The following is an 18,809-nucleotide window of genomic DNA, read 5'->3' on the forward strand; positions in this document are numbered from 1 at the left end:
CATGGAATTACTCTCAGGAGAGAACAGAGCTTAAAGTCTCCCTTTCAGGCAGTTTAGTCCTTGGAATTAAATTTGTAGCATGGTTGCAGTCTCGGTGCGTGGATAGTAATTCAGCTGCTGATTTAGAGAAAACATCAAAGAAGTTGTGGTATGGATGAGAAATAATTTGTGGCATTGGCTGGAGGATCAGAAAAGGGAGAGACAAACAAGTGGCTGCACATGTAGACCCCCAACGAATGATTTCTCCAGTACCGCAGTCGATGAGAGTATTATGGGGCTGTAACCATGGATGACCTAGGATAAGAGGAACTGTGAGCAATAAATCAAATAACAGAACAAGCTTTCTGAGTGCAGAGTTTTATACGGCAGGTAAACAGATGAGGTCTTTATCAGAATACTACTGACTACTAAAGGATTATCAAGGAAAGGAATTCTTAAGGCCTCTACAAAACCAATGTCCAGAAAATTTCCTATCAAGAAATGGTGAGACATCAGCTACAGCGGTATAAAAAGTTTGAGCTGGAATGAGGAGAGAATTTTTGGAAGAGACCAATTGATGGACCTTTCCAAATCCACTTGGTCTTTTCCCAGCTTATTGGGACAAATGCGATCCATGTGGCCTTTGCCACTGCAATATAAACAAAGTCCCAAAGAGCATCTCCTGGATTTCTCCTCCAGAAAAGTCTATAAGCCCCAAGTTGCATGGGCTCAATAGAATCCAGTGTAACAATAAAAGACAAAGAGACAGTTGTCAGCGCTTAACCTTAACACTGCACATCTGTGTGTATCTAGCAAAAGGAAAACCTGAGGTATTAGTTCATATTTTGATCAAAAAATTTAAACCTGCATCCCAGCGCCAAGGGCACCTCATTATATGCAGGTACTACACTGACCTATATGCTTTAAATACCATTAAAGTGCAGTTAAAATCAAATGCACTCACCTTCCAGGTATAGAGGTTTACATCTAGCAAGGGCTGGCTTGTGAGCCACACCTAAATATGCCTTAAATAGGTAATCAAGATAAACCTTGGGCACTGTAATATGAAATCCACCTACCCTTTGCACTGAAATATATTTTCCATGAATGATATCCTCTGATCCCACAAACTCCTAGTGCACCAGGGTAACACCAGCGCCCAACAGTGACCATTTGTAGGTTGTCAATGCGACTTGTTTGGGGTCCAGCCACACACAGAGCAGCTGGAAACAATTGGAGGGGAAGAGGAGGGTGTACAATTCTTCTTCTCTGGGAAGGAAGCACTGAGGTATCCTACCTTGTTGCAAAAAAAAACACCTGCAAGTGTTTCCCAGAACAGGCTGTGTTGCTATACTGGGTCACCCCCCCTTGCCAATCAAATCTAGTGGATAAGTACCTGGGATCCGTCCTGGGTCCGCTTTTATTCAGCGGATTCCTTAGTGTGATCTACAAGAGAAAGTATGTCTTTTTGCACATGATAATATGATTTATAACAGGGTTGATACCACAGAAAGGGTAAAACAAATGGGTAGTGATTTAGAGAAAACAGGACAATAGACTATAGTGTGAAGTCTTAATTAAAGTGGAGTTGCTTTACATGTAAAGAATGAGATAAAAACATATTTATTACAGGGCACTGTAAAATAATACAAGTGGGCCACAAAAATCTGAAAGCAGAATAAATATTTGATTAAGATGTAATATCAACTAGAGAAGAATGAGATCTTGAGATCTTTGTAATTTCAGATCACTCACTGGTAGGACCTTATATTGAGAACTGTGTAGAGTTCTGGAGGCCAGATCTACAAGAAGAAATAGAATATAAATAGAAACTAAAATCAGATAAGGAATGCTAAAGGGAATAGTAATACTTTTAAAACTAACAAGGGAAATATGTTATATGATAGAAATGTTAAAATATATTAAAAGCGTTAATAGAGGTCAGGTAGGCAATATTTATTTTTAAATGAAAGAATTTTTGAAACAAGGAGACATACTTTGATATTGGAGGGAGGAAGACTGAAAGCTAAAATAAGGAAGAAAGTATGATGAATCCATGTAAAAGTCTCTCAGCAATTTTGGTGGGGACTCATGCACTAAAATATTTCAAGGATGCTTCTGACAAACATTGAAAATATTAATTAAAAAAACAAAAACAGAATGAAATTGGCAGACTAGGTAGACTTGTAGGCAGTGTCGGACCGGGGCATGAAGGGCCCACCGGGGGATGCAACGCTAGGGGCCCACCAGAGAGGGTGTGGCTAGCCATCATAGAGGCAAGACCAGACACTAGATGGGGAGATGGACAGCTAGCACCATAGTGTAGTATATAAAGAATGCAGTGTGTATATAAAGAGTACACAGTCTTGACCTGCCCCTTAGATTGGGCAGAACAGTCACCAAAAATCTGGATTGTCCCACTAGAATCACAACATTTGACAGACTGTCCTACCTGTTCTTGTCACTTTCACCACCTGTGGCTGCTGGTTTCTTTAGTTGCGGCTTGGCTGGATCCTGGAATGTTGGGGACCCTACTTGGATAAAAAAAAGGGTACATTTAGAAAATTCTAACCAGGCCCAGCGTCAAATCAATAGGGCCCATGATTAATACTTAGGCCTTCCTCCAGTCCCAACAATAAAGTAATAGTATTCCCAATTTAATAAACAAACCTATTTTCCTCCCTCCAAACAGCCCCAGCAATAAATTATTAGTATTTACGTATAATAATAAATATACATATTTCCTGCAACCGCCACTGCCAATAAATAATTCATATTCACATTTAATAAATAGACCTCATGTTCCTCAAACTCAGCCCCACATTCAATTAATAGCCCACCCCATCCTAAATTAATAGTCCCCACTATAAAATTAAATTGCCTCACCATCAGCCCACAAACAAAATAGCACCCATTAATTAGCCACCACCTACCACACACACATTACATTTCCACAAGCCCCATGTGCCCTCACACACCACACATTACATTGCCACAAGCCCCCTGTGCCATCACACACACACACACACACACACACACACACACACACACACACACACACACACGCTATATTGCCACAAGCCCCCTGTGCCATCACACACACACACACTACATTGCCACAAGCCCCCTGTGCCATCATACACACACTACATTGCCACAAGCTCCCTGTACTATCACACATACTCCATTGCCACAAGCCCCATGTGCCATCACACACACTCCATTGCCACAAGCCCCATGTGCCATCACACACACTCCAATGCCACAAGCCCCCTGTGCCATCACACACATTACTGTGCCCCTTCATCATCACCACCACGCTGTGCCTCCTTATGATCACACTCTGCCCTCCATGCTGCTTTTCCCCCCTTTACCTTGCCCACCTTCATCACACTGTGCCATGCTGCTTCCCCTCCTTCATCACTCTGTGCCATGCTGCTTCCCCCCTTCATCACTCTGTGTCTTTCTGCACCCCCTTCATCACTGTGCCTTTCTGCCCCCTCCATTCTTCATCACTCTGTGCCTTTCTGCCCCCCTCTTCTTCATCACTCTGTGCCTTACTCCCCCCTCTTCTTCATCACTCTGTGCCTCCCCGCCTTCTTCATCACTCTGTGCCTTTCTGACCCCCCTCTTCTTCATCACTGTGTCTTTCTGCCCCCTCCCTCTTCTTCGTCACTCTGTGACTTCCCTCCCCCTCTTCTTCATCACTCTGTGCCATGCTGCTTCTCCCATTTATCACTCCGTGCCTTCCTCCCCCCTCTTCTTCATCACTCTGCTTCCTCCCCCCTTCTTCATCACTCTGAGCCACCCCCTCCTTCTTCATCACTCTGTGGCTTTCTGCCCCCCCCCTCTTCATCACTCTGTGGCTTTCTGTCCCCCCCCCCCGTCTTCATCACTGTTTCTCTCCCCTTGTCTCCGTTCCTTTACTTACCCTCCTATTGGCTTGTTTCATTTCTTTTCTTCTTTTATCTTCCCTCTTCTGTCTGCTTTCTTGCATGATGGGTCCTTTTTGAGACACCCCTCACTCAATGTGGGTGTAAGGGGCAATAGACTATAGAAAGGGGGCAAAGTTTACAGGGGTTGGGGCCTACCAGGGGATATCCCGGCTCCCCAGCAGGCCAGTCCGACCCTGCCTGTAGGGCTTTTTCTGCCGTTAAATACTTTGATTCTATAATGAAGACTATCTGAACCCGGTGGTGGCATAGGAAAGAAGAATACATTTTTACCCCAAAGAGGTGAATTTCTTCTCTTAAGTAAATTGTTTGCACAAGGTGACCTCCTGTATAGATTAAAAAAGGTAGAAACAAAAAAGAATGCTAACAGGTAGTTAACAATAAAGCAAGACAAGAAGGTAGACTATTAGCTGTCTTTGCTGTTCTATATGTGCTGTGTACAGTTCTTATTAACCATTAGTACATTTACTGATCCAAGTGGTGTGGCGAAAACAAAGTACTTGCGGCTTTGGCACCATTATAATCGCCACCACCGGGCCCCACCTCCCAATTCATGCAACCCATCTGATCCAAGTTATGGGAGGAGGATAACTTACTATTGTTCTTCATGGCCCCACTTGTACGTGCAAAAATTATAGGCCCCCTGACAATTTTTGATCTTGGGCCCACCTCACCTTGAGAGATGAGTTTGGAAAAATGTCTAATTAATACAACAAGTTCAGAACAATATTTTTAATATGCATTGGGGTGGGTACAACAAACATCTAGAGGGTTAGAATATATATCTCCTTTATGAAATGTTTCTTCATAATGTAATGCAAGAATAGCCACCCCTATACTGGCTATGTGTGCAGCCTAGCAGAACCACCGCAAGAAGTGGGCTCTCCGAAATCACCACTTAATCAGTAGCTGTTTTATTTTCTGCATAAAACAGCTTGTCACAAACATAAAGGTTCCATGGCTGAATAACAAGCTAACTATGTCCACAACCCCTCACTATTGTCTGGCTGCTTGTCAGCATCGGAAGCTCCGCCCACCAGATCCCACAATCCTTTTCTACACACACACCAGAGCAATCACACCCATGTCGTGCACCTGTGTGTCTGTGTGCTGTGGGAAAGACTAAGTGGTGATTTAACCCTTTCTGCAGCCTGTAGCTGCAAACTCTCTGGGATTTTACCTTTCTCTATGCAGGAAAGGTGTGGCAAATAACCCTTTTTGCCACATACCCCTTCCCCTTAGCTTTGCCATACTTGGTGAAGCGGATACTTTTCTTTGCAAAAACTTCCTTTTTGCCACCTCCTCCCTTCTCCGACTTCGCCTAATGAGGCGAATCGGCTACCCTGGGGAGCTCATCTCTTCGCGACGGCATCATTATTATACAGACCCCCTGGCCTATATACCACCTTAAACCTAAAGGGTTGTAACACCAGGAACAAACGTGTGACCCTGGCATTCACCTCCTTGTTGGTGTGCATCTACTGCAGTGGAGCGTGGTTGGTGGTCAGGGTGAATTCTCTATCCAGAATAGTACTGAGGTACCTCCACTGCCCACTTAATGGCCAAACACTCCTGTTCGACCGTGGCATACTGCTTTTATCGCTGGAGGAGTTTACGGCTGAGGAAAAGAACTGGTCTCTCCTCATCCATCACCCTCTGGGACAATACTACCCCCAGACCCGTACCGGAAGCATCTGTCTGGAGAAAGAACTGCTCCCTAAAGTTAGGTTCTTGTTTAACCGGTGCGGTGCACAAGGCTTCTTTCAAGTCTTTCCAGGCAGCTTCTGAAGACTCAGACAAAACTAATTTGTCTGGGCTATTCTTTTTAAGAAATTCAGTCAATGGGGTGGCTCGAGTAGCGAAGTTTTAAATAAAGTGTCGGTAATACCTAGGAAAGCTGAGACTTTCTCTCTGGTTCAGGTATTCTATATGACCGCTGGTTAACTATAATTCCTGGTGGGGTGACAATGTTGCATTCAATTATTTTGGTGCACCCTGGAATAGCTGAAAAAACATCCATATTTCGAGCTACATTTTCTAAGGCTTGTCATCTCTGAGTCGGTGTCAGAGAAGACTCTACAGGGACTATGCAGTCCTCGGTTTTTACTGCTGACAATGTTAATGTCGGGATTTCCTCCACCCACTGCTTTAACAAGTTGACATGATAGAATTGCTCTTTTCGCCGTCTACCGAGCTGCCGCACTCTGTAATTTACGTGCCCCATGGGCTCTATTACCTCATTAGAGCCTTGCCAATGTGCATACAACTTGCTTTCCTAAGCTGGTACTAGGTCGAGCCCCTTGTCACCTGGGTTAAAGGTGCGTAGGGTGGCTCGAGTATCATAACCCTTCTTTTGCCATTACTGAGCTTCCGTCAGATGTTGTTTTACCAACGGGCCAATCTGTTGTAGTCAATCGTATAATTGGGCCACAATTTGTACTATATTCGGTTCTTTGGGACCCTACTGTTCCCACCCTTCTTTGAGGATGTCTAGAACTCTGCAGGGTTGTCTCCCAAACATAAGCTCAAATGGCCTAAACCCCATTGATGTATGAGGCACCTCCCTTATTGGAAACATGAGATGGGACACCCTATTAACCTAATCTCTTTTATCCTGAGCCACAGCACTTCTAATCATTTGCTTTAGGGTGCTATTAAACCGCTTGACCAACCCATCGGTTTGAGGATGATAAACCGAGGTCTGCAGTCTTTGTACCCCTAGCAATTTGCATAACTCTTTCATTAATCCCAACATGAAGGGAGTTCCCTGATCTGTTAGGATGTCTTTCAGGATTCCCAGTCGAGTGTACATTAACAGTAACTCTTTTGCAAGAGTGCTTGATTTAATATTCCTTAGCGGAATTGCTTGAGGGTATCGTGTAGTGTAATCAAGGACTAATGCATATTGATGCCCTTGTGCAGACTTCTCCAAGGGAACCACTAAGTCCATGGCAATTTGCTTGAATGGAACTGGATTAATAGGAAGAAATACCGGGGGAGCTCGATAGTCTGGTTTAGGGGCCGTCTGCTGGCACAATGGGCCGACTTGACAGTATCTCTTGACTGCCATACGGATTCCTGGCCAGTAAAACCTCAGAAGCACTCAATTTAGAGTCTTCTCTTCTCCCAGATGCCCCACCAGAAGTTGTGTATGGGCTGTTGTTAGTATCAAAGGAACGCGTACCTTTGGCACCAAGAGTTGATGAACTGTTTTCTCCTGTACCACTACCAGCCTATGTAACAGATCCCATTTTATTATAAAATATGGTTCTCCCCTGGCTGGTCTCTCGGCCTTCTACATTCCATTCACTTCCACCACATATTTATAAGCATTTCTCAAAGCGCTATCATATCATCCACTGGCAGGGCTTTTGTTCCCTCCTGACTTTTTCCAGCTAGGACTTTTCTCTCCCGTCTTCTGGAACACGGCATCAGCCTAGTTGCAGCCAAAGCCTGGTATTCAGGCTCCAGGTATTGCAGATTCTCTGCCTCTATCTCTAGTTCTGGGGTGTGAAAGGTAGAATCAAGTAGGGTCGGAGGTCCGGCTAGTGTCTCAGTTGACGGCACGTCCCGACCGATCCGGTTGGCTATAATTTCCCAAAACAGGGGAAAGTCTCGGCCCAGAAAAAGAGGGTATGGCAGCCTTGGGGCTATTGCTACTACCACCTGCACTGTTCGTCCCTTTACAGTAATGGGAAGATTGATATGGTCATATTCCTCGGTGACCTTGTGAATGCACAGGACTTTCACTGACGGTAGCAGAGTCGACAGGCATTTTTGAACCACAGTACCGGATACCAAGGTGATTTCACTCACTGAGTCCACCAACGCTAACACCGCTTGTTGTCCTAACAGGATGGTCATCCGGAACAGCAGTGGATTCCCCGTGAATGAAGACATGGTGAAACAAGCAGGAAACCTGGGGTCTAGTCGTACCACCAAAATAAGTTCTGGACGATTTGGACAATGCCCTTGCTCACCACACTTAAAACACTTTGCTGGGGTCACTGTGCGGTCTGTCCCAATCTCTGGTGTTGGTTTTGGCCTGAAGTCTGACTTGATAACTTCCCAGCTGTCCAGGCCATATTTTCATTAGCATAATACCGGTCAATAGCTGTCACAAGCTCCTCAAATGACTGAGGGACGGTCTGTAGAACCCATCTCTATAACTCCCGACCTTGTTTCGATTACAATGGTCGATTGCCAGGATTTCCAACATTCTGACTGGTGTATTACAGGCAGGCTCCAACAAATGTTTTGTAAACTTTGCCAGGTCTGCCAGCTGGGCACGCGTTGCAGATCCTGGTTTAAACCGCCAATCATGGAGTCGTTGCGCCTTCTTGGGCCCTGTCACCCCTATCCGTGTCAAAATGGCGACCTTTGGATGCTGTAAGTCCGTTGCCTGATCCTCAGGCAAATCCGTATAGGGCTGCTGGGCTTCACCCATTAAATAAGGAGCCAGTTTCTCTACCCATTCACTTGTTGGCCACTTAAGACGTGTCGCCGTCCTTTCAAACAATAATAAAACACCTCAACATCATCCAAAGAGGTCATCTTTTGAAAGACAGTGGGTTCGTGCACACTTTTTCTGAGCTGACCGAGTTCCTCCCGCAACAGCCTGTTACTTTAGACCTGAGTCTTGGCGGCGGCTAGAATTTGGCCCAGCTGGGCCTGCTGTGTGGCGGCCACATTCGCTAAAGCTCAGAGGATTTCCTCCCATTTGCTGTCTGATCTGGCGGGAAAGCGAAATTAAGCCTCCCTTATCATACACTGACAGGCAAATAGTAAACAGAACAACAAATGTCAGCTTAAGCAGTAATGTCTTAGTTAGCAGCAGCTGTTACATTTTAACCCCAGGAGGAACAAACAAACAGAATGAAAACAGAGAAAAACACACAAAAAAAAGACATTTGACAGACTGTTCCTGTCACTTTCACCCTCTGTGGCTGCTGGTTTCTTTAAATGCAGCTTGTCTAGATCCTGGAATGTTAGGGGCCCTATATGGGAAAAAAAAAATGTACATTTAGAAAACTATAAACCAGCCCCGGCGTTAAATCAATAGCACCCACAATTAATAATTAGGCCTTTCTCCAGCCCCAATAGTATTCCCATTTAATAAATAAACCTATTTCCCTCCCTTCAAACAGCCCCAGCAATGAATTATTAGTATTTACAGTTAATAAATATATATTATATATATATATATATATATATATATTTCCCGCAACCATCACTGCCGTTAAATAATTCATATTCACATTTAATAAATAGACCTCATTCTCCCCAAACTCACCCCACACATTCAATTAAAAGCCCCCAAACCACCCCATCTTAAATTGATAGTCTCCACTATAAATTAAATTGCTCCACCATCATCCCACAAATAAAATAGCACACATTAATTAGCCACCATCTACCTCACACACATATTACATTGCCACAAGCCCCCTGCCCTCACACAGACATTACATTTCCCCAAGCCCCCTGTGTCATCAAACACACACATTGCATTGCCACAAGCCCGCTGTGCCATTACACACGATTACATTGCCACAAGCCCTCTGTGCCATCAGACACACACACATTACATTGTCACAAGCCCCCTGTGCCATCACACCCACTACATTATCACAAGCCCCCTGTGCCATCACACACACTATGCTGTCACATAGCCCCTTTGTCATCACACACACACACACACATTACATTGCCACAAGCCCTCTGTGCCATCACACACAATTACATTTCCACAAGCCCTCTGTGCCATCATACACACACACACACAGACTATGCTGTCACATAGCCCCTTTGCCATCACACACACATTACATAGCCACAAGCCCCCTGTGGCAACACACACACACACCAATCCCTACAGCAACAAACACACACTTATTATAATGATACTTACCTTATCTCCAGCAGCAGTAGTAGGAAGAGGGTTGTGTAGCTCTGCTCCCCTCCTACAGAAACCAGGAAATGAATGTAGTTCCTTCTTCTTCTTTCAGGCCTGCCCAGGCAGTCCATTATGGGATGAGCCTGGGAAGGCATACAGCTGACCACCTGTTGTACGATCGGGACCCCACACCCTACGGGAAAGGGGCGGGCCTTCGGACAGAGGGGCCTATCAGGGATTTTCCCGGTGTCTCGGTGGGCCAGTCCGACACTGCTTATATTATATTACACATACAGTGGTCGAACAGGGAATTTAGAAGCGCTGGTATGGAAATTTAGAGTATATGACCACGTGTTTCAGCAGACCGCCTAGGTCCTCAGAGTCTTTGTAACACCAGCTTAAAATATGGGCCAAAACTGTTGTTTATAGTGAGGGTTGCATAATAAAAATACCTGACAGTAAGCTCCAGCTGGGGGGGAACTATAAGTCCCAGCTAGACCTGTTCATTCCCCAGGGTACCTCTGATAATTTCTGGCATACTAGCTTCACCTGAACCACATTTCCCATCTTGCTTTAACTTCTAATTAGGGTCCCCTTGTGGCTGCCCGTTAAGTACCAGCCTCTGCTCGCACACAGCACTTACTATTCCTCCAACAAGCTGGTGTATAACGTTGCAGACAATGCAACATTACAGTGGGCTGGAATGTAGAAGTGCCGGTATGGAAATTTGGAGTGAATGGCCAGGGCTTGGGGGCTGCCTAGGCCCCCAGAAGATTTAGGGATTTTGACAGTGTAAAATTGTTTTTAGATGCATTTTAACATTATATAATATGATATAAAATATCAGATTATGCAAGGCCTTCATTTTTCCTCTACTGCTTCCCCCTAAGGTCCCAATGTATCTCATCTCTCATCCAAGATCGAGGTCAGGTCAAGTGACATGGGTGGTAGTGGGGGAGAGTGACGTTTCGATTTACATCATTGGCCCAGCCCCCTGTGGCACAAAGCTATAATCGCTTCACAGCACCACAAGAGCGAAGCCAAATTGACACAATCAATAAACCAATAGATCTGCATAAATTGTAGTAGTCAGTTTGCAACCTTGTGTAGTTTGTGTGTTGTGTATGAGGCTGTTGAATATACAGTACTCTGTGTAGTGTGTTAGCGCTATGTGTACCAAGTGTGTAATTAATGAACTGTGCTTTGATCATGTGATCTGTTTGTGGTGCTTTGAATGGAAATCTTTTGATTTGGGATTGCCATTATTTTGTATCTTATGGTCAGTCCAGAATCATCTAAGCCCATACATATACTGTACAGTTATGGCCAAACGTTTTGAGAATGACCCAAATATTATTTTTCACAAAGTCGGATGCCTCCGTTTTTATGATTTCGCTCTGACATGCTGATTGAGTTAGAATAACAGACTGGAAGTTTTAAAAGGAGTGTGGTGCTTGAAATAATTTTTCTTCCTCTGTTAACTATGGTTACCTGCAAGGAAACAGATGCAGTCATCATTGCTTTGCACAAAAAGGGCTTCACAGGCATTGCTGCTAGTAAGATTGCATCTAAATCAACCATTTATCGGATCATCAAGAACTTCAAGGAGAGAGGTTCAATAGTTGTGAAGAAGGCTTCACCAGGACCTTCTCGTAAAGTTGATTCAGTTGTGGGATCAGGGCACAACAAGTGCAGAGCTTGCTCAAGAATGGCAGCAGGTGTCAGGCGCCGTCCCCGCTTCTCCTCTCCTGCCGGGGACGGACGCCGTTCTCTACTTCATATGCGCCCCGTTGCTAGGCAATTGAACACCACCCCTGGCCAGGCTCTGGCGCATGCGCGACCGTTGCTAAGGCAACATGATGCGCTCCCCGGCGCTGTCCGCCGATCCCATGTCCACCAATGAATACACACTTACCTCTATATTAAGGAGACTCTGGCACCATTAGGGTGCCAGAGTAACAAGGTCTTCTAATGCTCCAGCACTGTTGTAGTTTTTTCTGCATCCTGACTGACTCCCTCTGTACCAAACCGGCTTGACCTGACTTCGCTTTGGATCCTCCTCTGGTCTGTTTTGTGCTTCCTTGTTTTGACCCCTGGCCTTCTGACGCTTTGTCTGCTCCCTGGTACCCCGCTTTCCCGCACGGTTACGACTTCTGCCTGTACGACTACGATTGTTCACCAACCCACCTCGCTGGTAGCTTCCTGAGAGGGCCGCGACCTGCACGCCACTTGCGGCAAATCTCAAACGATCTTACGGGGGTCCCCGCGTCTTCCTGTGTAGCAGCACTAATACCTGCAGGTGATCTTCAGTCCGACACATTCCGTGGTAGCAGGCAGGTGTGAGTGCATCTGCATGTAAAGTGAGGCGAAGACTTTTGGAGGATGACCACTTCTCTCCAGGAAAAACAACAGGGACAAACTGATTTTCTGCAAACGGTACAGGGATTGGACGGCTGAGGACTGGGGTAAAGTAATTTTCTCTGATAAAACCCATTTCAGATTGTTTGGGGCATCTGGAAAAACACTTGTCCAGAGATGGAAAGGTGTGTCATGCCAATAGTAACTTTTGAGACCATTCGTGTGTGGGGTTGCTTCTCAGCCGAGGGAGTGGGCTCACTCACAATTTTTCCTAAGAACACAGCCATGAATAAAGAATGGTACTAAAACATCCTCTAAGTGCAATTTCTCCCAAAAATTCAAGAACAGTTTGGTAACGAACAATGCCTTTTCCAGCATGATGGGGCACCTTGCCATAAGGCAAAAGTGATAACTAAGTGGCTCGGGAATCAAAACATTGAAATTTTGAGTCCATGGCCAGGAAACTCCCCAGACCTTAATCCCATTGAGAACTTGTAGTCAATCCTCAAGAGGCAGGTGGACAAACAAATTCTGACAAACTCCAAGCATTTATTAGGCAAGAATGGGCAGCCATCAGTCAGTATGTGGCCCAGAAGTTGATTGACAGCATGCCAGGGCGAATTGCAGAGGTCTTCAAAATGAAGGTTCAACAATGCAAATATTGACTCTTTGCATAAACTTAATGTAATTGTCAAAAAAAGCCTTTCACATATATGAAATGCTTGTAATTTTACTTCAGTATACCGTAGCAACATCTGACAAAAAGGTCTAAAAAATACTGAAACTGCAAACTTTGTGAAAACCAATACTTGTGTCATTCTCAAAACTTTTGGCCATGACTGTATGTCTATTCATTCTGAAAGAGTTGAACAACATTGATAAACAGAATACCGAAGTCCCCATAATTCTAAATGGGGACTGTGGTATGGACAAATTTATCAAGATCTGAAAAGTTTAGCTTTCAAGAGCATGACCATGATTGCCAATGTCTTATAAAGCATGTATAGCCTACGGGGGAGAGCATCGCAGGAGAGGGATCTTCTGATCCCTCCCCAGCAGGCTTCATGCTCCTTCCCTCTCTCCTATCTATTATGTTTTCTGAACATGTGCAGCCTGATGCACATGTTCAGAATGATGCGCAGTGCATAAAGGGGAGGGCAGAAGTAAAGTGACTTTGACTTAAATCACTTTACTATAAAGTGATTTACACACTTTACTATAAACTATGCGCCTGGCTAAACAATTTTGAGAAATAGCAAATTTAAATAATTTCTTATCACTGCAGTAAGAAAGGGTACATAGTGGGGCAAAATGTGAAGGGTTATAAATAGACTCCTTCGTCACATAAAATACATTTCAGTGATTGCTTCCAAAATTTAATTTATATCATAGTTTCCTGTAGATAGTTTGAATAGTTCCAGGCTTATCAACTGCTGGACTGCACTGCCCTACTCATTGAGTTGATCCCTGTTGGTTAAAATTGTACATAATAGCCTGGCAGTGTTGCATGTAGGTTTATTTAAAGCTTTCAAATGCAAGTTGTTAGTTGTAGCCATTTGTGCCACTTTTCTGATGAAAAGAGTTTTATGTGGACTATTTGACAAATTATATGTAGTTGGAACTCTGTGAAAATGGAAATTTTCTGAATCACCTGCTAAGCAGGGGCGGATCTAGAAGATAGTTCTACCCGGGGAGATTTAGGGGTGCCAATTTAGGCCCTGCCCCCTTTCTGACATCTAGGGCTATTGGCAGCTGCACACTATGTGCAGGTCCGTTCAGTAGTGACAGGCAGGGAGAGTGTGCTGCACGGCCGCTCTGATTGTGTTTTAAACCTACATGCAACACTGCCAGGCTATTATGTACAATTTTAACCAACAGGGATCAACTCAATTTCCATTTTCACCTTGATTGCCCCCCCCCCCCCCTCCTGGATCCGCCACTGCTGCTAAGTTACACAATAAATGTATGAGAACTGTTGGCAGGGCCATATGAAGAGTTGCCACCACACTAGGCATTTTAAGTAAATAACCAAATACCCTCCATTATTTTCAATTGCTAAATGAAGTGCTCTGAATTGCAAACTAAATACAATGAAAAAAAAAATTTAATACCATTATCATACAACTCTTTCTATGTGATTAATTTGTTTTACTGTACTTCTACTACATAAATACAGTGCTGACTGTAATTTTAGCTGCAAGGTTCTGTAGTAACCTCACAAGTTATGTTTATGTGCACAAAAACAGCAATTACGATAATTATATCGTTGCTGAAAATCATTACCTAAACATAAAACGTGATGCTACTAGGGAACCTCACAGATAAATTGAATCAGCCCCTGTGTGCCTGACTGGTGCCTGCATCTCCCTCTCTATGGTCACAGTGACTAATGTAGTTCCTTTCATAATAAGCCTTAAACATATGATTAAGAAAGTTCTCCTTGGACCTCATCCTTGACCGACCATACTAGACACATCTTTGTGTGATCCAAGGAGGGAAGAGTTCCCACTGCTTTTAGTGATAGAACTTGGCCTCATCATCTCTTATGTGTGTCTGTCAATGAGGAGGCCACAGATGGGACCCTCCTGGCTGAAAAAAAAAAGTAATGGTTGGACTATATTTTATGTCCTGCAGTTTCTATTGTATCTATTCTTCTTTTGGTAACAGGCCCAAGAATGAGGTAACTAGTGCAAGGCTGAGAAAGGAAAATCTGGAACCTGCCCTGTTTCTTTATTTGATTAAGTGCACCTACTTGTATGTCTAGAGTATTTCTTTTCTTTATTTCATTTTTTATTTAATATACATTATGAAATGAATGTCAAGAATCAGTATGTTCAGTAGCACTATAAACATAGATAAGTAATATTGGGCTTTACACAGCCGGCTGTCAGACATCATTATCCTGTCATTAGGTTTTGTTGCTGTGAAAAAACTTAACTTTTTTATTACTTTTTTTACATTTTATTGAACTATGCAACATATACACAAAAGAGAAAGGATAATATCAGCGGCGTACAAACACATACAATAAATATTCAGAGTGTAGGGGTAATAGAGACATAAAAAAAGGTTGCAAAAACGACTCAAATAATTTTAGCCATATAACGGATGTCTACACATAAGCAAGGGTCCAGTAATAATGTTCTCTGCGTACTTATTAATGCAGAGGATTCTTAATGTTTGCCAGAGAAATGAAGTGGGAGTTGGAAGGGGGCAGGGGCTGGCTGCGTAGGGGGGCGGGGAGTCATCTGTTCCCCTAAGCCAGTCCCACAGTGGGCTACCTTGGGCTGGGTCACCTCCATTGTTTACCTTTAAAGTGTTCCTAATAGGATGCGGAGTCGAGTATTACCCCACAAGCTAAAAAATTTGCCAGCCCTTCCCTGGAAGGGCTGAGAGAGAGAGGAGGCCTCCTAGTGACGGCTTAGATCATGTCAGGGATTAGGGAGTTGTGAAAGTGGAATCATAGGTCTCATGTTTTATGCTATTTAGACAAGGAGTTATTAAGTAAGCCTGTTATGAATTTCATGCAGGAAACATGGCATATGTGAGTAATCAGAGCAGGTTGTGAAATGGGGCTTATATTCTCTGACTATCAACATTTGGAGGTGTTACAGATGTGCCGGATCAGTCGATCAACATGTTTGTTTATGGACTTAATGGGTCTGATTAGGAGGAATGTGGATGGATCAGTAGGTAACCGGACCTCAGTGATCTGCTCAATATGAGTGATACTGGTGTTACAAAAGCACTGTATGACGGGGCAATTCCACCATATATGGAGAAACGTGCCAACATTGCCACAGTTTCTCCAACACTGATCAGAAGATAAGGGGTAAATCCGGTACTAAGTACCACTTCACCACGGTGGGGTAGTGGTTAGCACTTCTGCCCCACAGCACTGGGGTCATGAATTTGATTCCTGATCATGGCCTTATCTGTGTGGAGTTTGTATGTTCTCCCCGTGTTTGCGTGGGATTCTTCCGGGTGCTCCGGTTTCCTCCCACATTCCAAAAACATACTAGTAGGTTAATTGGCAGCTATTAAATTGACCTTAGTTTCTCTGTGTGTGTGCCTGTATGTTAGGGAATTTAGACTGTAAGCCTCTACGTGGGAGGGACTGATGTCATTGAGTTCTCTGTACAGAGCTGCGGAATTAGTGGCGTTTTATAAATAGCTGCTCCTGATGATGAATTCCAACATTAATAGAGGCTTTAGCAGTTTTTTAATGGTGGACCACTCCTTATTGTCCAACCCAAGGTCTCTCTCCCATCTCATGAGATGCTCGCAGAGGTGGTCCAGACATTAAATTAGACTTTTAGAAGACCAAAATTGTGCTCTTTCTGCCTAGTGTATTTTAAATTACACATCCATTTTCTTGTCCTTGAAACTGCACTCAGAAAGTCAGTCTGTTAAATGTTTAATGGATATGCGGATACACCTGCAAATGCACATGTTTCATCCTTAATACTGCTTCGTTTAGCTTCTATTGTGTCATACATTATTCATGAAGATTACATCTGGATTGTTTTTACTATATGTCTCCATTTTCCCTTTGTACCTTTATGTAACTTTTCCATTTATAGTCTGCAAGAACAGTTACCCATAATTAAATGAAATAATAAATATATCAGTCTAAGTTAAAAAGGAAGTAGTGGTCCTATTTGATCCAATAAGTTCTATATAAGTTGTTCCAAGGCACCATCCCCTTGGGAATGCCAGGCTGAGTAATAAGGAGAAAATAACTCCACAAAGTCAGTCCTTATGCCCTTGCTATTGTTTATATTTTCTGATACAAGGTCTATCAAATTTACTAATGCATGAATTGACACTAGTCCCAAAACGGTAACTATTCCATTCAGTACCGCACTAATTTTACTACTGATAGTAATATGGGCAGTATTCATCAATGTTTAATGAAAAAGTGTCTGATATCTTAATGAATTGTGCCATTGATTTTAAATATAAAGATTTTAAATAATATATATTTCTCAAATGACTCACTTAATGCAGACTAGTTGTCACATGATTACTTGGTGTGCAAGTAGATCTGATTGTGCAGCACAGTGGCTAAGTGGTTAGCACTTCTGCCTCACAGCACTGGGGTCATAAGTTCAATTCCCAACCATGGCCTTATCTGTGTGGAGTTTGTATGTTCACCCGTGTTTACGTGGGTTTCCTCTGGGTGCTCCAGTTTCCTCCCACACTACAAAAACACACTGGTAGGTTAATTGGCTGCTATCAAATTGACCCTAGTCTGTGTGTTAGGGAACTTAGACTGTAAGCCCCAATGGGGCAGGGACTGATGTGAGTGAGTTCTCTGTACAGCGCTGCAGATTTAGTGGAAAGCATGCTGTGTTTTCATTCCTGCCATACACACACATTAACAAACAATATATTTTGCAGGTATATGCTGTTTTGCAATTCATTTAAAATGCATATGTGATAGAGATATAAGCATTTTAGCAAAAATAATATTTTTGAAAATGTGTCATTTTTTATTTTAGAAAATTGCTAATAATCATATATAATGTTCTCAAATTAAAAAAAGATAATGCAATAATTCAGCAAACATGCTTAAAGGCAACCTGTGAACTATTCAAAAGAACAGCCATGATGCTGGCAAAGATTACACTATTACAGAGATACACACAGGTGATGTCACACAGAAATAATATGCCATTTCATCCCTACAGTTGCATCCTATACTCCTTTCCATTTTATACAGGCTGCTGAATCAAGACATACTAGAGCAAACAATGTGTGCTCATTAATCTATACAATACTATCCATCGACAAAATGTACAAGACTCTTTTACAGTTTTCGCTAAACAATATTGAATTCAAGAGATAGTAGAAATAATTACATCCTAGGAAGAACCATGTTACAGTACCTGTAGTAGCGATCATCTCTGTATGGTGTCAAGTCCTCTTTCATTTCCTTGTACGCATCACTCAATTTTTTGCAAAAGTCTTTAAATTCATTGCATAAAGAGCTTTCAAATGCTGCATAATCTGGATCCATCCTGCTGTATTTAACCGCCCATATATCAGGTGAAGAGGAAGAGCCTGGAATCTCTGAGATGACAACGGCTGCCGATGGTTTCCATTGATTTGTTTCAGTGCATTGTTTCCTAAATCATTTGTCATATGATATTTGATCTTGTTTTTTCCCCTGTCCCTAATGCCTGATTAGATTAGCCAAAGACAGCTGACTTGTCTCTATGCAAGGAAAGCATAGGGGGAGTGTAGTGCTGTTTGGAACGAGACCACCCACAGGCTACATCATAAAGATAGTGCTGCCATCTATGCAGTGTTCCATAAGCATTACATCTGGTGAGGAATACTAGAATGCTGAAAATCAGCAAAAGACTGGTCACTATATACCAATCATTAAGATGCGTGAGACTAAGTCCGTCATAACCAAAGGATTTTCTTTCCGTTCCATATTAGAACAAATGTAGTTTTATTTTGTTCTGATTATACAGGGAACATAAACGAAAGAAATTATTCACCCCCCCCCCCCCGCAGGAAACTGCAACTGGAAAAATAATCTGATAAACTAATATATAAAACTACTATAAACTCGAAAACTGTGCATTCTAATTTGCAAAACATATTTACTA

At 43.0% G+C, this 18,809-nt stretch overlaps 1 protein-coding gene across 1 annotated transcript in view; it reads right to left on the minus strand.

Annotated features, from left to right (window-relative positions):
* TMEM181 (transmembrane protein 181) overlaps window positions 1-18,438 on the minus strand; it is a 101,940-nt gene extending 83,502 nt beyond the window's left edge. The window contains exon 1 of the mRNA XM_075203472.1: window positions 18,078-18,438. Coding sequence (XP_075059573.1) covers window positions 18,078-18,208 — 131 coding nt within the window. The 5' untranslated portion in view covers window positions 18,209-18,438. The remainder of the gene's footprint in view (window positions 1-18,077) is intronic.
* Window positions 18,439-18,809: the final 371 nt, after the last annotated feature.

The sequence above is a fragment of the Mixophyes fleayi genome, chromosome 3, assembly GCF_038048845.1.
Source record: "Mixophyes fleayi isolate aMixFle1 chromosome 3, aMixFle1.hap1, whole genome shotgun sequence".
In the NCBI taxonomy this organism is placed as follows: Eukaryota; Metazoa; Chordata; class Amphibia; order Anura; family Limnodynastidae; genus Mixophyes; species Mixophyes fleayi.